Source organism: Lactuca virosa, chromosome 9 (genome assembly GCF_052849685.1).
Source record: "Lactuca virosa cultivar CGN04683 chromosome 9, Lactuca_virosa_CGN04683_v6, whole genome shotgun sequence".
In the NCBI taxonomy this organism is placed as follows: domain Eukaryota; kingdom Viridiplantae; phylum Streptophyta; class Magnoliopsida; order Asterales; family Asteraceae; genus Lactuca; species Lactuca virosa.
In genome coordinates, this window is record NC_136434.1 from 27,241,179 (window position 1) to 27,266,983 (window position 25,805).

At 34.8% G+C, this 25,805-nt stretch overlaps 2 protein-coding genes and 1 long non-coding RNA gene across 6 annotated transcripts; 1 reads left to right on the top strand and 2 right to left on the bottom strand.

Annotated features, from left to right (window-relative positions):
* Positions 1 to 10,788: 10,788 nt before the first annotated feature.
* Positions 10,789 to 16,187, bottom strand: LOC145137224 (putative LRR receptor-like serine/threonine-protein kinase At1g06840). 2 transcript variants are annotated; one of them, XM_079071365.1, is made up of 21 exons: positions 15,720 to 16,180; positions 15,461 to 15,608; positions 15,175 to 15,325; positions 15,006 to 15,077; positions 14,837 to 14,908; positions 14,615 to 14,758; positions 14,458 to 14,529; positions 14,313 to 14,384; positions 14,142 to 14,213; positions 13,985 to 14,053; positions 13,834 to 13,902; positions 13,672 to 13,743; positions 13,507 to 13,593; positions 13,350 to 13,418; positions 12,767 to 13,269; positions 12,541 to 12,702; positions 12,178 to 12,461; positions 12,065 to 12,116; positions 11,674 to 11,930; positions 11,456 to 11,590; positions 10,789 to 11,371 (listed from the first exon to the last, which is right to left on the bottom strand). In XM_079071365.1, exons 1-21 carry the CDS (start codon positions 15,756 to 15,758, stop codon positions 11,030 to 11,032), a joined length of 2,943 nt encoding a protein of 980 aa, XP_078927491.1. In that variant the 5' UTR covers positions 15,759 to 16,180; the 3' UTR covers positions 10,789 to 11,029. The 2 variants fall into 2 exon arrangements, with proteins under 2 accessions (XP_078927491.1, XP_078927492.1); XM_079071366.1 differs by lacking the exons at positions 10,789 to 11,371; positions 11,456 to 11,590 and having other exon boundaries at positions 11,780 to 11,930; positions 12,065 to 12,130; positions 15,720 to 16,187.
* A 1,568-nt stretch (positions 16,188 to 17,755) lies between these two features.
* Positions 17,756 to 23,297, bottom strand: LOC145136507 (putative LRR receptor-like serine/threonine-protein kinase At1g06840). Of its 3 annotated transcripts, none has more exons than XM_079070632.1 (21): positions 22,939 to 23,297; positions 22,573 to 22,749; positions 22,319 to 22,469; positions 22,165 to 22,236; positions 22,000 to 22,071; positions 21,790 to 21,933; positions 21,652 to 21,723; positions 21,511 to 21,582; positions 21,331 to 21,402; positions 21,184 to 21,252; positions 21,016 to 21,084; positions 20,854 to 20,925; positions 20,563 to 20,649; positions 20,405 to 20,473; positions 19,794 to 20,305; positions 19,545 to 19,706; positions 19,167 to 19,450; positions 19,042 to 19,093; positions 18,708 to 18,964; positions 18,482 to 18,616; positions 17,756 to 18,401 (listed from the first exon to the last, which is right to left on the bottom strand). In XM_079070632.1, the coding sequence occupies exons 2-21, from the start codon at positions 22,664 to 22,666 to the stop codon at positions 18,042 to 18,044; spliced, it is 2,877 nt and encodes a 958-aa protein (XP_078926758.1). In that variant the 5' UTR covers positions 22,667 to 22,749; positions 22,939 to 23,297; the 3' UTR covers positions 17,756 to 18,041. The 3 variants fall into 3 exon arrangements, with proteins under 3 accessions (XP_078926758.1, XP_078926759.1, XP_078926757.1); XM_079070633.1 differs by having other exon boundaries at positions 18,708 to 18,958; positions 22,864 to 23,297; XM_079070631.1 differs by having other exon boundaries at positions 22,864 to 23,297.
* A 1,122-nt stretch (positions 23,298 to 24,419) lies between these two features.
* LOC145136729 (uncharacterized) lies at positions 24,420 to 24,914 on the top strand. The gene is made up of 3 exons (XR_013720693.1): positions 24,420 to 24,533; positions 24,659 to 24,707; positions 24,789 to 24,914. It is a non-coding gene; the product is annotated as an uncharacterized LOC145136729 (long non-coding RNA).
* Positions 24,915 to 25,805: the final 891 nt, after the last annotated feature.

Genomic DNA, 25,805 nt, shown 5'->3' on the forward strand with positions numbered 1-25,805 from the left:
ATATATATATATATATATATATATATATTCTTTGAGCCGTAACCTTCTTCTTCAATTCACACACATATACGGATATGTTGCTGCAAATTATGACTTGTGTGCCTCATGCATTTAATGCATCACATGCCTACTGCATATTCTTGACTTTGAAGCTACGTTCCAGTTTCCAATTTCCCCAGTAGCACAGTTTTCATTAGAAAGTACTCCAAGTCTTCACACATGAACCAGTTAGAAAGTACTCCAAGTCTTCACACATGCAAATTATGACTTGTGTGTCGCTATAGGTATGTCGTTGGCTCTTGTTAAAAACCTATAGCGACAACAAGTCATCGTAATAGATTAAACCTGTGGTGACGACAAGTCGTCGCTATAGGTAACTAATAAAACTTTATTTTTTTTTACCCAAAAAAATATGATTAACAAAATCTATCCGACGAGACCCTCGTAATACCACTCGACGAAATCGAAGTTAACAAAAATCTCCACTTCGTGGAGGAACCAGTCAAAATCATGGATCGGGAAATCAAACGAACGAAACAAAGTCGTATTCCCATCGTGAAGGTCCGTTGGAACGCTAAACGAGGGTCTGAGTTCACCTGCGAACGCGAAGATCAAATGAAACAAAAATACCCACATCTTTTCCCAAACTCTTGATGTCCCAGTCAAATGCAAATTTCGGGACGAAATTCCTTCTAACGGGAGGATGATGTGACAACCGTCAAATTTCGGTCAAGTCAAAGTCAAACAAAGTCAACAAGTCAAACCGTTCAACTCCAATAACCCTTGTATGTTAGGGTTTACGTTATGTAATCACTGTACAATTCGCTATTTTAATGAGAAAACATCATTTCGAAAATTCATGTGTTTGATTTTCCTTAGCCTTAACAGTGCTAAACAACGAACCAAAGCGATAAAACACTATTGCACAATCATCGGGATTGTGTAGGACACTAAATCATGGCTTAACGGGGTTTACGGACCTTGCGTTTCAAAGCCAAACACTCAAAAAGGTCTCAAAAGAACTCTCTCTCAATCTCTTTCACTCAATCTCTCTCTATTAGAAATCTCTCCCAAATCTCTCTCAAAAGTTCCTTTAACTTTTTGTAATCATTCGGGTCATCACGACCCTTAACCGGGTCAAAAACCACTTGAAACGGGGTAAAAACGGGTAAAATAGCCTTAAGGACCCAAAACCGAAGCTTCAGGACCGAAGCCTCGCATCCGAAGTGCTCAGGACCGAAGCCTCAGGTCCGAACCTCGGCCCAGGACCGAGCAACTTCGCAGATTCAGCTTTTTCTCCCGGTTTTCGACTACGACTTCGTTTTAACTCCGTTTTTCATTATTTTAACGTGGGATTTTCACCCAAAACTTTATTTTATAAACTAAGGCCCCAAAATATATAAATCTCCAGGGTTTTTATAAAATATATTAAAAGAATTAGTGGTTGAACTAATTATTGAGGGAATATTTGCTTTTCCTTAATTTATGGCAAAAGCAAACCACCACCACCTCACTCTATGATTAGCCACTCTTTCCCACTACCCATTGTCTCCTTAGTGGACCTTTACACCCAATTTCCAGCTCTTCCCACGTTCTAAGAGCTGGAGGATTGATCCTCTCTCCTCATTCTCCATAAAATTCTTTCATTCTACACTTAGCAACCAAGAACACTCTCCAAAATTCTCTCATCTTTTCTCTCAACTTCAAGAACTTCAAGGCTTTCTCCAGGGATTTCTTTCTTCAATTAGTAAGTATCTTCATCATTCACATAATTATTAAACTCCATTCTACTCAAATCATTGATATCTTACACAAGTTCCATCTTATTCGGTGTTAGATTCTCGAATCATCAAGACATCTTCTTAGTGTTCTTGGGTTGAACACTTCCTCTCTCTCACTTTCATCTACTGAAACCACATAAGGTGAGTTCATACCCCTACATTTACATGTTTTTCTTAAGTTTTAAGGGGGTAATACAAGTAAAATCATCAAGAACACAATTAAACTTTTTCTATCAGATTACATCAGAAAAGATGAACTTCGATCACGGACTGTTTTGGTCAACTTAAATATTTTAGTTTTCAAAACTGTTCCAGGTGCAATTAGTTCAAACTCTTAGCTTTAAAATGGCTACTTGCACATCTCCATATGATATTTCTACAATTTATGGTGATTTTTACAAAACTGCCTATCATTTCAGAGGCAAACCCGGACCAGTATGTGATTATGGACATTTTCACCTCTGTTAGAGATCACTAAAAATCTTGATAAAATTTACAACAAACTAGACTCATATTCCAAACTCTCAAAATTTGCGGATTTGGATTTGGAGCTTTGATGATTTTTCTATAAATTTTCTAAAAACAGTAACAGAAACTGTTTTCAACAAAAAGTTGCTGTCAATTTCATTTCACCTTGTAACATGTTGAGCAAGGTGTATATCTTTATATGATTATATGTTATTGCAATATATGTCATTTTATCTTAATATATGGACACACATCAGTTTACAAATGGATTTGGACATATTGAATATAAAGAATAACAAGTGATTATAATCAAAGTACAACCGATATATTCAAACATTTAATAAACTATTTTAAATATAGTTTGCATACATTACTACGTACTACCCTTGGTTGATAAACTATAATAGGTATAGTTTATGATACATTACATAACACATACATTTAAAAATGGTACATTTATACAAAGGATATTTTCATTAAGCAAGGTACGGCCATACGGTACCAAGTTTTCATAACACGTATTTCCGTTAACGATACATTCAAACATTTAATAAACTATTTTAAATATAGTTTGCATACATTACTACGTACTACCCTTGGTTGATAAACTATAATAGGTATAGTTTATGATACATTACATAACACATACATTTAAAAATGATACATTTATACAAAGGATATTTTCATTAAGCAAGGTACGGCCATACGGTACCAAGTTTTAATAACACGTATTTCCGTTAACGATACATTCAAACATTTAATAAACTATTTTAAATATAGTTTGCATACATTACTACGTACTACCCTTGGTTGATAAACTATAATAGGTATAGTTTATGATACATTACATAGCACATACATTGAAATAGGGTACATTTATACAAAGGATATTTTCATTAAGCAAGGTACGGCCATACGGTACCAAGTTTTCATAACACGTAATTCCGTTAATGACTTTGTGAGACATTTACTTCAAATTACCATTAAGTCCTGTATTGTAACCAGAGTCTCCTTGAGGGAGAGCGTGATAGTTGTGTATAGATCTATATTGGGTTTGACAAACCCACACCTAAGCTGCATGCAACAGCTAGACCGGCAGGTCTGGGGTGACAAATGTCATAACATTTCCGACGCCTGAAGAACGTCGTTTCAGGCCAACTAGGTCATAACATGGTTATAATAACTCACATAAAGTATTAATAAACATTGGAATTTACGGGAACTTCATTAAAATTTAACGAGTTTATGTCGATTTAAACTTGCATTGTTTTACTATAAATATGACAAATTACTTGTACATTTCGGTCTTTGGGTTTTAAGACTACATTTACACATTAAGGAAAATGTTGAATTTTCTAACACAAATACTACTTTCACAAACGAAAGGCTTTTAATAATACCAAACAAAAGCTTATGAACTCACCAACCTTTGTGTTGACACTTTTTCAAACAACTTGTATTCTCAGGAAATCATTAAACAGGTAATCAAGTGCTTTTGAGGATGGGACGCTAAGGCGTCTACTATTTCATATTTTGTCAACATATTGTAATTGATTCGTAAACATGTAATTCATACAATGATGTAACTTTTTCAATTATATATATGTTGGTTGTGTTTGCTTGAATTACTATTACAATTGTTGTTATGATACTATACATGAAGTCCTCCACCCCCGGACGTTTCCGCCATCCTTGGTTTGGGGGTGTGACATAACGGTAGATATGAGATGCATTGAAGAAGAAGAAGAAGGGGAGGGGGAGACGAGCGATTAAATGTACCGACCCATTTCTTTTTTTTAAATGCAATAATATTTATTTTGTATAATAAACAAATCAATAAATAATTAATAAATAACAAGTAAATAGGAAATAAATCAAAAAATAAATAAATAAGGGTAAAATGGTCTTTTTATGTGCGGAGGGACTAAGCAAGCAAGAAAAAACAGAACAAGGGATGGTCCGAGTTAATTTTTGAAAATAGGGACTAAACACGCTTTCTGGCATATATACGAGGGACGATTGGTGTAATTTACCCTATTATTTATCGATCAAAAAGGAAGCATACAAATTTAGGCATGAGTTTATTATTCAAGTCAAAGATGAAGTTTGTCAAAATACGTTAATCATATGCGTTTAGTCCTTACGGTTTTATGTTTTACGTGGTGGGTTATTTGGTTTTTTTTATTGTATAATTGTTTGATGTTACTATTTTATCCTTTTCAGATTTATTAGGCTCAAGGGAGTGGACCGTAGTTTAGCCGCACTCTTTGCCATATAGGAAGGGGAACACCGCCACCCCCCCCCCCCATGGAATTAATAAAAAGATTAGGATATGATTATACCTGAATGATGCGTCGGGATGGATTGACGATGGATTGTTTAAATTATATGAATGATTATATGAATATGTTTAGATATGGCTCTGCTATTCAGAAATAGAACAACTATTTCAACAGAGGAAGAGCTTTGAGATCAACTCAAGTCTTAAACACTCAAACTTCACTTGTTTATTTCATATGGGCAAATGCCCTATTTATAGGCTCAAGAGAGCCGATTACATAATTGAGTTTCAATCGTTGATTGCAATATGACATACATATTTACATTATAACCCCCTAAACTATTGAGGGTTACAAACTTTATATTACATCACAAATAATACAACCGACACTTAATAATTATCCTACCGACACTTTTAAACAATTACATTAATAAAAATAATGGCTTTTTATTCTATCTACTTCTTTAATATTAGATAATCTATTTCTAATTTGTTGTTTATTTATTATGGGTATAATAATATTTCCTTGAGTTGATTCTATAGGTATTGCTTCTTCTCCTATAATTTTTCCATAATATATAATATTTTTTCTAGAAAAGAAATTTTTTAATGAGTTATTTTTAAAATTATGTTTTTCTGATAGTGTAAAATTTGATTTTTTTATAGCATCTTTATTAATATTATTTAAGAGGCGGGAGGAATGACGCAAGCAATGACGTAAAAAATCATTATTATTGAAGACACGTGTCTTTTCAATGTGGAAGAGATTGTTATTTTTATTAATGTAATTGTTTAAAAGTGTCGGTAGGATAATTATTAAGTGTCGGTTGTATTATTTGTGATGTAATATAAAGTGTTAGTCCTTTAATAGTCTAGGGGGCTATAATGTAAATATGTATGTCATATTGCAATCAAACGATTGCAACTCAAATTATGTAATCGGCTCTCTTGAGCCTATAAATAGGGTCTTTGCCCATATGAAATAAACAAGTTAAGTTTGAGTGTTTAAGACTTGAGTTGATCTCAAAGTTCTTCCTCTGTTGAAATAATTGTTCTATTTCTGAATAGCAGAGCCCTATCCAAACATATTTATATAATCATTCATATACTTTAAAACAATCCATCGTCAATCCATCCCGACGCATCATTCAGGTATAATCCTATCCTAATCTTTTTATTAATTCCGTCATGTCGTTAATTTTGGTAGGGCTCTGCTATTCAGAAATAGAACAACTATTTCAACAGAGGAAGAACTTTGAGATCAACTCAAGTCTTAAACACTCAAACTTAACTTGTTTATTTCATATGGGCAAAGGCCCTATTTATAGGCTCAAGAGAGCCGATTACATAATTGAGTTGCAATCGTTTGATTGCAATACGACATATATATTTACATTATAGCCCCTAGACTATTAAGGGTTACACACTTTATTTCATTTCTAACCGACACTAACTTTATGACACATACAAACAATAATTATACAACGACAAATACAAATAATTCCCGACACAATATTTATATTAATATAATATAATCCCTTCCACATTAAAAATGACAAGTGTCTTCACTAATGTCTTCGAATCAACTCCATGAAGACATCAATCTCTTCAAATGGTATTAAAGCTTGGTGGTTGAAGGTGCACAAGGGTGCAAGTGTGGAGGAAACTGCAAGTGTGATCCTTGCAACTGTTAAGGCTCATCGATCCAAATAAACATCTATCTTTCGGTTCATGTGTTGTATGTCTCCATGTTTCTCATGTGTTATATTAATAATGCGTCGGGATGGATTGACGATGGATTGTTTTAAAGTATATGAATGATTATATGAATATGTTTGGATAGGGCTCTGCTATTCAGAAATAGAACAACTATTTCAACAGAGGAAGAACTTTGAGATCAACTCAAGTCTTAAACACTCAAACTTAACTTGTTTATTTCATATGGACAAAGACCCTATTTATAGGCTCAAGAGAGCCGATTACATAATTGAGTTGCAATCGTTTGATTGCAATATGACATACATATTTACATTATATCCCCTAGACTATTGAGGGTTACACACTTTATATTACATCACAAATAATACAACCGACACTTAAAAACATTCCTACTCGAATATGGAAGAAACACCGTTCATGAAAAACTAACGTCAGCAATGACCAAAGCACACATCATTTAGAAATATCTGTCCCCCCCCCCCCAATGCGGTCTTTGATGTGGTTTGGCCGCACTTCTCCTCCTTTTAGCCTCGTTTTTTGATTGGTGGTCAATAGATTTGACTGTTTGAAACGGTTAAAAAATTTGAATTTAATTTTTTTATAACTTTTCCTGTATAACTTATCATTTTTACCAAACATCACTCAAATTCCAACAACCAAAAAACATCCATACATCAAGACTTTCGTATGATCAACCGCTTTGTACGTTTAAGTTTTCTAGTTTTTTTCTAAGTTTTTAAATCTTTTTTTAATGTTATGTTATGTTTTTTTTAAATAATGTAATGTAATGGATTTTAATTTTTAATTAATGATGTTTTTCTTTCAGGTGACCGTCTGGTGGTAGTGGTGGTTGTTGTTGGTGAGGACGACGAAGGTGAGCGGTGTTTGTCTTCACCGTTGGGGATGATGGAAGGGGGGCAGAGAGTAATCTTTAATTGATGCAAAATACAACGAAGAGAAGGGGAATAGGAATTGGGGTATGGTAGGGTGGGGTTTAAGGTTTATTGGGGTGGGGTTTAAGTTTAGAAAATGTAGCATAGATGTCTTCATAGATATACAAAATGTTTTTGGCAAACTATGAGATCAATCATATATCTTTAGGTCCTATTATATACACATCAGTCTATTTATATTCTAGATTTTACTATCCTAATTCTAGATCTACTTTTTTCATCTCTCTTCCCAATAATGATTAAAAAACATTTTTTAATCAAATGTCTTTATTATAATAGTAATTAAGTAATGATTATTAGTTTACTTTTAATTAATAATTATAATATAAATAAATAATTATTTATTTTGGAAATAACCATCAAATTAAGACTATGCCCCATTTCAATGTTATTTATTTGTTTTGGATTAGTTTTGTACCAAAAAAAATCTCATACATAAAGTATTTTCATATTCAAATTTAGATAATATATTGTCGAAAAAGAATTCCAAAATCTCAAAAACATGTTCAAAATCAACAAAATGTAATATAATACTTAAAAAATAATATAATATTTATTGTTTTTTTACTACGGAAAAAAAATATAAAACTTATCAATAATAAAGTAGATAATGATACTCATACAAAGCGTATAACACTACACATTTATAATTTAGGGATAATGACTTAAAAGTGTAATATATTTTTCGATTTGTACACATTTGATCACTGATTTTTTTTTCGTCCAAATTTAACCCTTCAACTTGTTAAACTGTACATATTCAGTCCTTATGACCGGTTACTCCAGGTTAGCCGGGAAAAATGACATAATAGGATAATATATTTCTCATTTTGTACATATTTAGTCATTAATATTTTTTTGTTTCAATATAAGTTTTTTTTTGTTTTTGTACTCATTCAGTACTTATGGATGATTTCTTTAGGTTTTTCTAATGACATCTTACGCGAGACAAACATTGATGAGGTGTTTGCGTATGTTGATGCTTATGTCCATCGCGATCTCGACTGTTTGGTTGCGTGAGTCTTCTGGTTTGGCTTAGGTCTTGTGTTCTGAACGTTGTAATTTCTTCATACGATATCAGATTTTAGCGATCTTTATATCCACGTGTTCGGTTTTTTAGTCTAATACAACTTCCGTTAAGATTACTCCTATTAAAATGTAATATATTTTTACTTATGATTTTATAAAAAAAACATCCATACATGCATTCATAAAAAACGTATGGATATAAAGATCGTAAGTAAAAATATATTACTTTTTAACAGGAGTAATCTAAACGTAAGTTGTAGTAGACTAAAATATGAACGCATGGATATAAAGTTCGTTAAAATCCGAGATCGTATGAAGAATTTATGACGTTCACACATGACCTAAGCAACCAAGTAGTCGAGATCGCGATGAACATAAGCATCAAAAGCCTCAAACACCTCATTAATGATTGTCTCACGGAAAATGTCGTGAAAAAAACCTACAGAAATCATTCATAAATACTTAATTGAGTACAAAAAAATGGCTTATTTTGCAACAAAAAAATATTAAGAACATACAAAAATATTAAGGACTAAATGTGTACAAAAATATTAAGGACTAAATGTGTACAAAGTGAGATATATATTACCATAATAAGTCATTTTCACCGGCTAACTTGGAGTAGTCGGTAATAGAATGCGTACAATTTAACAAGTTGAAAGGGGTAAATATTTACGAAAAAAAACTCAGTGACCAAATGTGTACAAACCAAAAATTATATTGCCCTTTAAGTCATTATTCCTATAATTTATGCGTAGAAAAATAATTTTAGCAAGCAATTGGTTCAAATTAGAACAAACTCCAAATTATATATCTCAAATCTGAAATGGCCTCACTTAGGGAAATATATAAAGGTTGGATCATTTGCATTAACTCAATTAATAATATAAATGTAATTATTATATTTATTATAATAAAAATAAAATAAAATACTTGGGAGTATATATATATATATATATATATATATATATATATATATATATATATATATACACACACATACACACACAGAGAGAAAGAGAAAGAAAGAGAGAGAGGGAGAGAGAGAAGAAGAGATAATGAAAATTATTTTTTCAGAAAAAAATGTAACAAATTTATTAATAAGAATGATTAACGAATAATTATGATTTTTAAATAGGCTGGTGTGTAGAAAAAAAAACCATTTTATATTGTTAAGTTTGAAACAATTGTTTCATCTTTGTGTTTATGAAAAGTATTGAAAGCGTTGTTTGAAAGCATTGTGTGTTTATTTTATTCTTTAATCTTTTAATGAAGCCTAATGAATATTTTGTGGCATTCCTGTTTAAATTTATTATTTAATGTTCGTGTTTAAATTTATTATTTAATGTTCATGTTATAAAAAAATTTATAATTACAAACTTAAAAGAATTTTCATTTATGTTATAATAACAAACCTAAAGAATGTATGAATTATTTGTATAGAGATGTATTGTTAGTTAAAAGAGTTCACTACAAACAATTTAAGAACATAGACGTACTTGTTAATAAATAGTGATATTTGAACCAAATGGTTATGGCTTATCGGTACCAAAGTGTTTGAAAATGTATTCCTCCTCTAAAGGGCTGAGGGTTCAAATCATGTCGTGGACAAAAGAGTAGTCATGAGTAGGATTTAATGGGTGTTTGTGTTAGCCGTTGAAAAAAAATACTATTATTTGAAAGAATTTTCTTTTTAGAATTTAACCTATGAAATACCTAACATCATGTTCTTGAGTTTTTTTAAGACTTGTTGGTATGGGATCCAAAAAGACGTGGAGGAGCTTGTGGTTTATTCTTGCGCTATGTTTGGCAAAATAGTTATTAGTTGAAAAACTATCAGATAAAAAAAATGTTTGGTAAAATAGCTGATAAACTAGCTTAGAATAAGTAAAATAAGTAAATAACATAAAAACATGAAGATTGAAGTTTTTTATAATTAATAAATGGTATATTTTAAAGAGTTTTTTAAAAATTCGATAAGTTTGTTAATACGCTAGCCTCTCTTTCTGTTTCTCTCTCTCTCTCTCTCTCTCTCTATATATATATATATATATATATATATATATATATATATATATATATATATACTTTTCGGTTTGAATGACAACTTTAAAATTTCGAAAAAAAAAAATAGACTTATGGCGACTAAACATATCCTTGGTGTAATTGGTAAGATCAATATTCATAAAATCCAGTGGATAAAAATAGTTGTCATGACATTATTTTTCTCTTAAAGAAATGGTCATGAAGTTTTTAGATCAGTATGATTTCATTTTATCAAGAGACGTGGACATATGAAGGCTTGTAAATACAAATGTTTGAACTCACAAGGAGGATGATTCAAAACTTAAACTCGTAAGAAAAAACAATGTAAAGAAGATAATACAATAACAAATTAGACTAGAATAACATATGACTCAACTAAATGATGTTTTAGGACATGAATTTTCAATGTAAAATCCCACCAAAAGTACATGTTTAATTAGTGTTTCCAATGATTTTTTTCATAAAACATGTCAAAACTATTGAATGCCAAGCAAAACCACTCTAACTTACATATCAAAATTCAAGCAAAACCGCATGGTTTATACTTTATACATAGATTAGAAAGCAGAAAACAGAACAGTATTCCAAATATTCTACAAAATAAACATTTCTTAGAAAAGACTAGTTTATGCATCTTCCTTGCACACTATTTACCCTTTTTACTTGTTACCCGAAAACAAAAGCCACAATTCAAACTCAACTACACTAACATACACTAGTAAAATCAGACAACAACAACAACAACAAGGGATTCATCTAGGTGATATGGTGGGGATAACACCACTAGAAAGGTCATTCCCTGAGATATCTGAGGAAACCAGGAACATGTTCTTTGTTAATGATGAACACTGAGAAGACACAGGTTCAGTGATATCAACCGAGTCAATGGTCCTGGGGTCAAGATCTAACATCATTTGCCATATGTTTTCAATTTCCCGAACGACTTCAGCCATCGATGGTCGCCCATCCGTGTCTTTTTCCCGACAACAATTGAGGGCCAAGGTCGCAAACTTTTCAACACATTCAGACGGATAAGATCCCATATTTGCATCAACAACCGAGTATATCTTGCCAGATTGATATGCAATATTAACCTGAATATATATACAAATAAAATAATTCTGATTTTTGATTTAGTCTACTCAATGTCTCAACTCTCAATCCAACACAAATATTACCTCTCGGACAATGTTCTTGCCATGTGTGATTGGGTGCATCCCAGTCAAGAGTTCGAGAAAAACAACACCAAGGCTATAAACGTCACTTTTATCAGTTAGGTTATGTGTCAGGAAATACTCGGGGTCAAGGTAGCCCTGTAAAAGAAAACCGGGTTCCCATTGTCACCTTTAAAGTTGAACCAAACCCTCTATGAACACATATATAAATTGATGCTTACAGGAGTTCCCTTAACAACTGTCGATACATGACCAGGGGCAATTCCGGAAATGTCAACAACTGGAGCCAGTCTTGAAAGACCAAAATCAGCAACTTTTGCTACGAGTTTTGAGTCAAGTAAGATGTTTGTGGCCTTAATATCGCGATGAAATATTGGAGGGTTAGCTTCAGTATGAAGGTAGAGAATGCCCTTTGCTGAATCCAATGCGATTCTTAATCTCATAGCAAAACTCAATGATTCTTTATATTTTTCTTCAACTAGTCAACACAACACATATTTCGTTATCAGATTATACAAGAGTAATATATATATATATATATATATATATATATATATATATATATATATATATATATATATAAGGAAAGGTAGTTTATACAGATAGACATACTTGATAAGTGATCTCGAAGCGTGCCATTAGACATGAACTCATAAACCAACATCTGCAATGCACAAGCTATACGTAATTTGTGATGATGATTAAAGGACAAAAAGTTAATTTACCTGCTCGCCTTCTTCATCGCAGAATCCAAGCAAAGAAACCAGATTTCTATGATGTAATCTCGACAGTAATTCTATTTCCGTTAGAAACTCATGTTCACCCTGTAGTGATCCCTCCTGGGCTCGTTTAATGGCGACAACTGTCCCATCGGTCAAGAACCCTTTATACACCTTTCCATACCCACCATGCCCGACTTCACTGGCACCATCAAAATTGTTTGTAGCGTGTTTCATTTCTTCAAAAGTGAAGCTTTTCACTCCTTCGATTTTAAGGGATGCCCTAGAAACTGCACATACATGTTTGGATCGAGTATCAGGTATGTACACCGTAACATGATTAGTAAATCAATCCACAAGTTTACTAACCACGGCGACTTCGTGAAACTGCATCGTACTTCTTCCGATGCGATCGTAAGATATAAACTGACACGAACGCAGAGACTAAAATCGCACCTACAATCGCCCCTACCACAATGCCTGCAACTTCACCCTTGCTTATACCAGAAGAGGGTGACGTGGCAGGAAAGTCTGCAATTAAGATGAGTATTAATAACAGGTCGATATCTAATGATTAGGGTTATAGAAGACGAACAATTTTTATATGGATCCGATAGTGTGAAATTGAGAAGCTCGTAAGGTCCATAGAATTTGTTATATGGAACCTCCCATTGTGTGAACAAGCTTCGAATCCGAAGTACTTCACTCCTATTGAAGACATTAGAACCAGGTACTGTATACACCGGAAACAGCTTTAGATACATTGCAAGTCGAGGACCTTTTTGCCATTCATAGGTGAGATCAAGTTGAAAATGATTGATTTCAAGACCAGAGGTTAGGTAGACCTCGAATGGGTAGAAATATGTCTCAAAATAGGAGAATCCAGGACTCTTCAACCGAAACCCAACAAGCAGTGGTGCAGCACAGAAGCAAGGAGTAGGAGAGCCTGGAGCATATTCAAAGTTATTTGGGCATGATTCTGGTGGACATTTGTCAGTTGAGTTTGATGGAATGCTCTGCAGATGACTGACTAATGTGGTTGAAGATTCACAGAATTGTGCCAAGCTGGCATTCAAGCATGCTGGGTTCCCTTGAAGACTGCAGAAAATTTAGAAACATAAAAGCCTGAAAGTCTTGTTGTTTGAATATACATACAATTCGCAAGAAAATTAAGGAACCTAAGGGTGACATTTGGAGGGAGGTTAAGGGTGCCTGAAACGCCTGAAAGCCAGTTATTTTTCACATCCCTGGAAGATACGAGAGAAGGCATGTGAGTTCAGAGAAAGAATTAGAGCAGATAAAAAGGGAGAGGGATGTTCATGTTTGAGGTCTTACACTGTAAGTTTTTTGGTTGAATTGAAAGTCTTATTTTGCCAAATAGTGGATGGAACTGTGCCATTTAATGAATTGTTGGAAAGAGACCTGCAGGAAAATAGTTTCAAATAAATGTGTACATCGATCCATTATATTTTCTAAAAGAAAGGTTAAAAAAATCCTCACAATCTTTGTAGATTAGGAAGGCCTGAAAAGATGGGAGGAATTGTTCCAGTAAGCTGATTCCTTGACAGATCGCTGCACAGTTTTATCACATGAAATTATAAGAATCCAAAGTCCAAACACAAAGACACAAAGTAGATCACAAATAGACTCTGTAAAACTTACATTGTTGTGATATCATGAGAAAGATTCACGGGTGGTATGGATCCATTAAGATTGTTATCACTCAGGTCTCTGAAATATATAAATTGTCATCAAACTAACAACTTAAAAAAAGACTTCACTCAAAAACTTTCAAGATTTATTTCATACTTACATATAAGTAAGATGCGGTATCCTGCTAAGATCAGGGATTGGTCCTTGCAAGTTGCAATTCCTAAAACTCCTGCAACACCAAAAGTAATCTTGGATTAGAGTGTTATGTATTGAAATTCATCATTACTAAAGTTTATTAAAACTTAAACTACACTTACAACTTGGCCAGTTGAAGCATGTTGCCATACGAGGAAGGTATACTTCCTTCAAAGTGGTTGTTGTCAAATTGACTACCAAAGAAAGTACAATGAACCCCTTGATCTTATGATTTGACCAAAACAACAATATTCTTTTTAAAAGCAATATTATAGTAAAGAAATAAAGCATACAGTATAATCAAGTATGGTGGTTTACTGAGCTCAGGAGGAAGATAGCCTGATAAGTTGTTATTGTCAAGAAGCCTGCAACATTCGTCCATGTCAGCAAATGCCATTGCATTAAAAAAACTTGAGTAAATTCAAAGAATAAACTTACAAGTGAACAACATTTGGCAATCTAGATAGCTCAGGAGGAATCTGACCACTAAGTGAGTTATTGTTCATATGACTACAAACCCACATAATACTAATAGTCAGTCATCATATAGAAATCAGAAAATAAAAATATAGGAACAAATAACTAATAAAATTACAAGTGCTTTGTGTTGTTGAGTTTTGAAAATGAGACTGGTATTGGTCCAGATATGTGGTTCTGGTCAATTTGTATGCGGTTCAAATTAGGGAGATTCCCAATCTCTTCTGGCAAGGAGCCTGTTAGATTGTTTCCATTTAAGAGCCTGCATGCACATAATTACAAATTATCATAAATGGTTCAATATCTAATTAATTAACAAGGAAAAAAGAAATGAAGTTACAAGAATTTCAATGATGTAAGTTGGCCTATCTCTTTTGGTATACTCCCACCTATGTTGTTCCACATGACATCCCTTTAAGATCAAGAACAAATATGTTATATGCATAAGAAAATATTATCAAGAAAAAAGGGAACAAAGTAATGTAGGTGAAATTAGGAACTTGGCTCACAATATTTGCATATAAGATAATCGCCTTATTTCTGGAGATAAAGTTCCAGAAAGATTGAGATTCAGTAGTTGCCTACAAAAATCATACATGGACTTAGTTGTTGTGGTTATATATTGTCGCTTTAAAACTTATAGTTACAATCATATAAATTGGAGAATTAATATCTTACAGTTCTCGAATATGAAGATAACCATCGTCTAGGGTTTTGTTGAAGCACAAGACTCCAGTCCAATTTGATACACATGGATCTCCACGCCTCCAGTTCCTAAGCCTACTGTTTGGATCGATAAAGCTTTGCCTAATAGCCCTCAGTGTTGTCACTGCAAATTAAATCACAAGTTTATCATGTGTATTGAGTAATGATCAATCCCTCTTCTTTCCAAAATATTTGATAAAATAGAGGCCTTTGTAATGAACAAAAACTCCTCCAAATACATGAAAACAAAGCAGTTTACCTTCATCAGGATGAGTAGACTGACTATCTGCAAAAACAAGCAACAAACTCATGGTCCAGACAAATCTGAACCATGAAACCCATACTTTGGATATCACCAGTGTGTTGAAAGGACACCAATTACTTGTACAGATATCCAAACCATCCACCTGAGTTCAACAAGACAACAATTAGATTCCAAAGTTCATTAAGACTATTTCCACATGCAATAACTCCAAACAAGGACTCGATAATCACAATCTTAAAACCAGTAAAGTTACCGCTTCAAATAGACATTTGATCAAATGGGTTGTGTGCATGCGGTTTTGTGCCAAATAAAAAAAATTCCATCACCCATTGTTCACATGGGTACGAGTATAAATTAGGCATTCACAATTAAGAGGGTGGTTGAGCCGTTGAGGGTTCTGTGTGATTGCGCAGACCTCATTAAATGTTCTTCAGTAACCATTTGTGGCCTTGTAGATGTTTGATGATGGGAAGAAAAGAAGATAAGAAGGAAAATTAAACTTTGGACCAGTGACGATTGTAAGCTGAATAGCTGATGCAGATGAGCATGGTGACGGCTGTAGCCTTTCTTTCTCAATTTTACTGTCCATTTTTAACTAAGAAAATGCAAGAATACTTCGATCAGATGTTGGGTTGAAGGCTCTGTTTCTCCTATCAAAAATCGAGATGGTGTTCGCAACATTTGACTATTTTACTGCCTACAGCGTTGACACGTGTCCCACACATGCTTTGCGGAGGATTTCAAGAATGCCCCATAATTTAGCAAATTGTCCTTAAGAGGGTTTGTACCAAATTATGATCCGTATCTGTACCGTACTATAACTTGTATCGAATTTAAAAATATAAGACGGTACTCGGTACTTCAAATTCATGAAATTCGGGATTCGGTACCGTCGGTATCGGTACCAGTACAGAAAATCGGTATCATTCCTGATACCGGTCATGTTAATTCGGTTCGTTACTTAGGATTGACTTTTGATCAAATTTGATTTTCGGAAATCGGAAACGGTCGGTACCGGTTCCTTCCACAATCTGCAATCAGCTTCTTCTAATGGTACCATTGCTGCTTGCAATCGTCCCCCGGCAGTATCGTCGGCCTTCTGCCTCGTCCCGCCAAATACAATCATAACATAATACGATTCTTTGATTTTAAAAGATAGAAAAATAAGATAATAATGATGGTTATAAATATGTACGTTAGTAGTTGCCTATAAACTAAAAATAAATGAATCACCTCCCTTTCAAACCGGAGGAAGTAATAGCAACTTTGTGACATATTTTTTTCTACCACATCATTTTTTTCATATTTTTTTTATCATTTAAAGTGAATGATGTCCCACTTTTTACACATTTTTCTCTAATTAAATTATTTAAACAATTAAGTTTAGATAAAAACTAGAATTTCTATTAATTGAAATAAGGGATAAATAACAATAAATTAATAACTTCAAAACTTAAAATCCTAAAAATACGTAATTAATAAGAATTACATGAAGTCGTCGTCAGAAAATTGGTTGTCCAAATCATCTTCGGGTTCCACGTTCATATCAATATGGTGAACAATCCAAATATGTTCCACCAAGTCGCTACGAAGATTGTGATGGACTTCAACATTATATATCGACACTCTTCTTGCCATGTATTCTTCGCTAGCGATTGTATCGTTAGAATGATTTCGTTTTCATCGTAGTCACATATCGCTCTTTCCACATCCTTCATCGCTGAGCTTTCTTAATTTTTTTTTTCCTTTTATTATCATTAGGACATGCCAATGATTTAACAAACCCTTTGAGAAGATGGATGAGGTGGAGTTTGACACCTCTGAGCATCACTCCTTTGGGTCTTAGGCTATTAGGAGTGGTGTTGAGGTCACCAACTCCACCTCAACCAAAAGCCTCTCCACCCCCAATGATGATGGTGTTGGGGTGCGGAGTGGGGGAGAAACTAGAGGAGATGAGAGAGAGTGTGGCAAGAAGGGAGAAATGTTGCAAGCTACTGAGATGGGGTGTCGAGCTCGGTATGCCGAGTTGGCGGAACGGTGTTTGCCGAGGTGACTTAGCTACCGCCAATGCCACTTGGCTAGCCTTTGCACCGCCTTTTTTCTTTCACATAGATAATACCAAAAACATAACGTGAGAAACCGGAAATTTTTTATATTATTTATTGTTTGGCCAAAATTGATATCTTGCCTCGACATTTGCTCTGTATAATTTTGTATCGTGACCATAAAAACACGATGAAATATTGTCTAACGACTGAATGTAATATATAAAATTAACAATCAATGATGTAAGAAAACCAAAAAGTTTGTAGTTAATTTATGAAGTCACTCCTGTAACTCTCTAAAACCATACTTTACAAAACCAAATCCCAACATGGTATATACATATAAACTAGACAAAAGAAAACAATATTACAATTTTCAAGTAGTATACACGATAAATAGTTCCTAAAGAAGAGATACCTCCTTCATGTAGTATATGCAGATATATCTTCCTTAAAACACTATTTATTGTGTCTACAATCTACATACAATATTGTGGACACAACATAAAAGAATACATGGTTTTGTTTGTTCATCTAGGTGCAATGGTGGGGACAACACCACTCACAAGGTCACTTCCCGAGATATCTGAAGAAACATAAGGGTGGCCGTTCTTTGTTGTAGAAGATGAAGACTGAGAAGAAGGCGCATTCGCATTCTTCCCCGCTTCGATATCAATGGAATTCATGATTCTTGAGTCCGATTCCGGCATCATTTGTCGAATATTTTCCAGTTCCCGAACAACTTCCGCCATCGATGGTCGTTCATCCGTGTCCTCCTTACAACATTTCAGGGCCAATGTCACAAACTTTTCCACACATTCAGACGGATAAGATCCCATTTTTGCATCAATCACTGAGAATATCATCCCCGATCGATACGCAATATTAACCTAATAAATATATCAAAACAAAGATAACGCAAAAATTAAACTTCATGTTGATGTGGTAAGAATCAAATTAATTTTATTACCTCTCGTACGATGTTCTTCCCATGTGTGATTGGGTGCATTCCCGTTAACAGTTCAAGAAAAACAACACCCAAACTATAGACGTCGCTTTTATCTGTTAGTTTATGAGTCAGGAAATATTCAGGATCAAGATACCCCTGCCATGCAAAAATAAAACCATTTAATTAAGTTTCAAATACCCATTCTTTACTTGATTTGAATTTTGAGCTTAAAAGTCAACTGTCTTACCGGAGTTCCCTTGACAACTGTTGATACATGACCAGGGACAACACCTTCCAGGTCAGCAACCGGAGCGAGTCTTGAAAGTCCAAAATCAGCAACTTTTGCAACAAGTTTTGAGTCGAGCAAGATGTTTGTGGCCTTAATATCTCTATGGAATATTGGAGGATCAGCTTCAGAATGTAGGTAAAGAATGCCCTTTGCAGACCCCAATGCAATTCTCAATCTCATCCCAAAACTCAACGATTCTTTATACTTTTCTGTAACTAGTCAATGCAAGATACATCAGTTCCCTTTTTATCTCTTTCAATATTCAGTAAAGACTCATTGTGTTTAATAATACCTGATAAGTGATCTCTGAGAGTGCCATTAGGCATGAACTCGTAAACCAACATCTGCAATGCACAAATCAATGGTATATATGTATCTTTAATGTAAAGATGACTAAAGGAGAAAAAGGTAATTTACCTGCTCGCCTTCTTCATCGCAGAATCCAAGCAAAGAAACCAGATTTCTATGATGTAACCTAGACAACAACTCTATTTCTGTGAGAAACTCCTTTTCCCCTTGTAGTGATCCCTCCTGGGCTCGTTTAATGGCGACAACTGTCCCATCAGTGAAGACACCTTTATACACCTTTCCATACCCCCCCTGCCCAACTTCACTGCCGACATCAAAATAGTTTGTAGCATGTTTCATTTCACTGTAACTGAAGCTTTTCACTCCTTCAATTTTAAGTGACGCCCTGGAAACTGCGTAGAATATCATTTGGAATTCGGATCCAGGAGCATCAGAATCAGATGATGAATTTTGACTTCAATAGTAATACTAGAGAAATTTACTCACCATGACGTTTTCTTGAAACTGCGTGGTACTTTCTCCGTTGCAATTTTAGGATATAAAGTGCTATGAACACAGAGGCTAAAACCGCACCTATAATTGCCCCTACCACGATTCCCGCAACAGCACCCTTGCTTATACCAGAAGACGAGGGGGGAGGGGGAATAACTGCGATTAAAACGAGTATTGAACTATTAATAACAAGAATATAATCAAGATTAAAGAATTCGTAAGATTAGGGTTTAGGAGACGAACAATCTTCGTAAGGGCCAACTAGTGTGAAATTGAGAAGCTCGTAAGGTCCAAAAATTTCGCTATCTGGAATTTTCCATTGCGTGAACAAGCTTCGGATCCTGAGGATTTCGCTCCTATTGAAGATACTAGAATTAGGTGTAGGTGTATAGACAGGAAAAATCTTCAAATACATCTGTAATCGAGGACCCTTTCGCCATTCATAAGTAAGGTCAAGTTGAAAATGGTTTATTTCAAGACCCGAGGTTAAATACACCTCAAATGAGTAGAAATATGGTCGAAAATCTGAGAATCCGGGACTCTTTAATCGGTAACCAATAAGCAATGGTGCAGCACAGAAGCAGGGAGTAGGCGAGCCTGGAGCATATTCATAGTTAGATGGGCATGATTGAGGGGGACAATTGTCGGTTGAATTCGATGGAACGCTCTGTAGATGACTGACTAATGCAATTGGACGAGAGTTACAAAATTCCACACTGATGCTCGCATTTGTGCATGCAGGATTCCCTTGAAGGCTGAAAATATTTATAGACATGAAACCAAAGTTTTTTCATGTCCCATACATTTATGATGAATAAATACCCAAACATGACATGAATATGTAATTAGCGAACCTAAGGGTGACATTTGGAGGGAGGGTAAGGCTGCCTGAGATGCCTGAAAGCCTATTGTTTTGCATATCCCTGCAGTATCAGAGAAGATGTGAGTTTAGAGAAAGATTATACCTTTTTTTTTTTTTACTATTTGAATGTTTTATTGAAACAGGTCTTACAAGGTAAGTGATTCAGTCGAATTGAAAGTCCTGTTTTGCCAAATGTTGGATGGAACTGAGCCATTCAATGAATTGTTGAAAAGAGACCTGCAGTGGAAATTGTTTAAGATATGTGTGTTCATGCTTCATACATCATAATTGTAAATAACAGCCATAAATATTGGTGTCCTTAAAGTTGTAATCATGAAGGACACCCAAATAGTAATTAGTAATTACCTTCTAAAATGTACCATTTGAGAAATAAAAATTGCATTTAGAAGAAGCAAAAAGAAAGGTTAAAAGAATCCTCACAATCTTTGTAGGTTAGGAAGGCCTGAAAAGCTGGGAGGAATTGTTCCAGTAAGCTGATTCCTTGACAGATCTCTGCATAGTTTTTTTCATATGAAATGAAATTGTTTGTTGTATAAAAATCCAGACCAGAACAACACCCTGTAAAAGATCAAGTGTTCTTACATTGTTGTGATATCATCAGAAAGATTCATGGGTGGTATGGACCCATTAAGATTGTTATTGCTCAGGTCTCTGAAATAAATTTACACCTCTCATCAAACTAACAACTTAAAAAAATATTTTTGCCAGATATCATCATTTCAAAACATCCAACAAGTATTCCATACTTACATATAAGCAAGATTGGATATCCTGCTAAGATCAGGGATTGGTCCCTGCAAGGTGCAATTCCTTAAACTCCTGCCACACCCAAAAATTATCACAAACTTGCAAAGACTCCTATCTAAGTGAACATGTGGAAAATGAAATTAGACTTACAACTTCAACAACTTAAGCATGTTGCCATAAGAGGGAGGTATGTTTCCTTCAAAGTGGTTGTTATCAAGTTGACTGCCAACAGAAGGAAAGAAAGGACTGATTATATATAGTTTTATAGAACAAAACATAAGGCATAAGCATACAAAAAAAACATGAATCTAGTAAAGAAAGAAAGCATACAGTATAAGCAGGTTTGGCAGTTCACTGAGCTGTGGAGGAAGAGAGCCTGATAAGTTGTTATTATCAAGAAGCCTGCAACATACGTCCATGTCAGCAAATGCCAATGCACTTGAAGTTAAGAAACTCAAAGCGTAAACTTACATGTGAACAAGTGATGGTAATCTAGATAGCTCAGGAGGAATTTGTCCACTAAGTGAGTTGTTGTTCATATGGCTGCATAAAAATCAGGTAGAAATAAGAAACTAAAAATATAATATCAAGGAAAGGATGAGTACTTACAAGTGCTTTGTCTTGTTCAAGTTTGCAAATGACACAGGTATTGAACCAGATATGTGATTTTGATCAATTTGTATTCGATCCAGATTAGGGAGATAACCAATCTCTTCTGGCAAGGATCCTGTTAGTTGATTTCCATTCAAGAGCCTGCATGTAAATTAACAATAATTTTCACTTGTATTCACATTTAAATGTAAGAAAAAATCAACTTACAAGAGTTCCAAATTTGTAAGTTGGCCTATCTCTTTTGGTATACTCCCAACTATGTTGTTCCACATGACATCCCTTTAAAATGAAGAGTAAATATGCATAAGAAAATCAAAATACTATAAGAAATAAAGTAATGCAGATGATGATGATATTAGGAATTTGGCTCACAATATTTCCATATAAGACAAGCGCCCGAGGGCTGGAGATAAAGTTCCTCCAAGGTCGAGATTCAGTAGTTGCCTGCAAAAATTGTAAGCAGAATTATTTTTAAATGAATTAAACGTTAAAACCAATATCAATTATCAAGGGTGTGATATCTTACAGTTCTCTGACATGAAGATAGCTGTCGTCTAGGGTTCTGTTGAAGCACAAAACCCCAGTCCAATTTGATGAACATGGATCTCCACGATTCCAGTCGCTCAGACTATTGCCTGGATCGCTAAAGCTATCCCTAATAAGCTGCAGTGCTGTCACTGCACATTAATTTACAAGATTATCATGAGTAAATCCACCTTCTATACCAAAGTTTATCATCATAATTCATAATCAATAATCTCACAATTAATTAAGAATTACCTTCAGCAGGATGAGTAGATTGACAATCTGTAACGACAAGCAACAAACTCATGGCCCAGAACACTCTGAACAATAAAAACCTTGAGTCGGACATCCCGAGAATGTTGAGTGGACACAATCCCCAAATATTCCTTAAAAGTTAACACTTGTACTTATCCAAATATCCAAACTATCCACCTGAGCCAAAACAAGACAACAGGTTAAAATTCCAAATCTCAATTAGATTCCTTCCACATACAATAACTCCAAACACGAGCTCAAAAATTAGATTCTCAAAACCAGCAAAGTTACCACTTCGAAGAGGCATTTAATCCAACGGTTTGCGTGCAAAAAGTTATATGCCAAATCAGGGTATAATTTCCTTACACTGTGTTCACATGGGTACGCCTTTAGATATCCGTTGACAAATTATGAGGGTGGTTGACAGGTCTGTGTTATTAGGCGAACCTTGTTGAATGTTCTTTGGTAAACTTGGGTGGGTGTTGATTTTGAGAAGAGAAGAGGTAAAAAAAAGGAGAAAGCTTGAACTGGTAAACGTTTGTAAGCTGATGCAGATAAAGTTGATGACATATTCAGCCATTGAAAGTAACTGCGATTTTTTAATAAGAACGCGTAAGAGTACTACGATTTTTGGGTGAAATGTTCTGCTTCTCCTCTCAGATCAGAAATCAAGATGGCATTCGCCAACATTGACTTTTGTGTTCCGATGGACTGACTTCTTAGTTTGTATCGTGGGACCAGTACTTTGAAAAAAAGGCTGCTATGTTTCTGTGCAATTCGCACAGTTCTACACTCGACCTATTAGCAGATGACACACGCATTGCGTCTCAGCTTCTTTTAGCACATTAGGCTGGAGGGAGTGGTCACCACTCATTTTACCACACTCAATGAGTGGTATATCATGGAGAGAGGAAAGAGAAAGAAGAGAGATATAGAGAGGGAGGAAGAGAGAGAGGAGCGCTCCCAAGAATGGCCGCACTCCCCAAACCGCATAGAGGGGGCGGTGTTCCTTATGCCACATAGGCGCCATGTCATCCTTACCACACTTCACTCCCTCTAGTCTTAGAAATTGGTGAAACTATAGGTTGTGAGAGTGGTCACAACCAAACCACCGGCCAACTCAACGCCACGTAAGTATTTTAGCATTCCACAACCAACCCACTAGGTTGTGGAAATGGTGTTCACCGGTGGGTTGGTGGTGAAGGAACAAAAAGGATGAAAGAGAAGTAGAGAGAAAATGAAACTCACGGCTTCCCATTGGATGTCTTCATGCGTCTTTACCACCACTCTAGCCCACTCCACACCCAACCCACCAGCCTCTGGGGCGGTGTTCACCGGTGGGTTGGTATGCCATATAGGTGCCACATAGGAAACCCACGCGTGAATCCATTCCCATACCGGATAGCCTAAGGCTTCAAGGAGTCAACCTCGATAGGAAGGTCCCAAGGGCGCTAAACACCGCCCCTTGGGGCACCCTTGGCTTAGCGAGAAGAGAGAGAGGAATAAAGATGTTCAAACCTTTATCGTGGTAACTTCCATCCCTAAATCGATTTATGTTAAATTTTTTTACATCTTGATTTATTCTGTTATTCCATTATGCATCTCTATTGTTTCTTTTTTTGTTCTTCATACTTCAATGAATTATCAACTCCTATACTTTATTTTTGTGATTTATGTGTTTGATTGCTGCAATTTACCTTTGTCTTTCCATGGTGTTTAGACGAACGAAGAGTGTTCGATGAAATTCTTCAAATATCATTTATTCTATATGTAGCATAAAGACCTTAATTCATCATGATTTTTTCTTTCAGTGATTGTCAGTGGTTGTCGAAGCTGTTTTCATTGATATTATTTAGGAATTTGGCTTAATTCAACAAATATGATTGCACATAAACTTGTTACCATTGATGATCATTACGAGGATGCCTTGCCCAACAACTTCATGAGTTAAAAACAAGCAGGTATGATTAAGTCTTTGGCACCTCTTACATGTGTTTTATGAAGTGAGAAATGCTTCATTTGATTATCTTCACATGTATCTTTATGTTTTTATTAATTTGTGCTTTGTGCCACTATATGATTGCAGGTGTGATTCAACTATATGCATTCAATTGAGGGTGTTGTTGCACTCAATGGTAAGATATTCCTAAAATTTTAATCCATTGATACATTTTTTTCATGTTAATTTAATGGTTTATGATCTCTATAATTTCTAGGAAGAAGAGTGATAAAGAAATCATGAGAGGGTTTCAAGCTATTATGAGACTAATTGCATCTACATGCCTTGCCTCGATGAACCATGACACTTTGTTTCAAGAAGGCCAAAAAATTCATGAACATGATTAGAGTGATTTTATGTTTAAATTGTAGGGATCTTTGATGTGTTAGCATATATTTATACAAATATAATTTACTTAAGTTTGAAAGAAAATAAAAAAAATAGAGTTAGGAGTGTTACCACCCCCTATGAAATGCTAAGATTTATGTGCTAAGACAAAAAGACGATGTGACAGATAAAAAAGTGATGTGGCAAGGTGTTAGGAGTGTTATCACCCCTCTAGCCTAATTATTACATTTACTAACAACGACGATTAGTTCTAAAAACAAATTGGTCATCCCATCGATCGTATAAATTCTGATATAAACTGATTCAAGATGGTCAATCTCCAAGATAAAGCCATTTCGAAATGGCTAGTCTTCCAAAGAACTACGAAACAAGAACACAAACACCTTATTGATTCTCATTACTGTAACGACCCCATTTTTCAAAAGACAATTTTCATTTTTAATTAACCAAAACGCATTTCCAACAACCACAAAATCCAAGTACAATTGTTTTCAAAACCCATATCAATTACAATTTTATTTCAAAATATCATATGAGAGAGTGCACGCCGTGCCATCAAGCATTGCCCTTGCCCTTGGGCTCAGAAGTACCTGAAACAAATCCACAAACTGTAAGCTAATGCTTAATGAGTCCCCCAGAGCATACCCTACACACAATCCACATAACACATATCATATTAGCTATAAAAGCTACACATATCACATAAGTCATGTATACAATATATAAGGATTCCGTGGGCTCCCCCATGGTCTTTACCTAGGATTGCCATGGGCTCCCCTACATGGTCTTATATCTAACTGCCACGGGCTCCCACCGGGGTCTTCCATACAATAACATACATAATCAACTAGCATATCATATATCACAGAGGTATCTATCATACTAC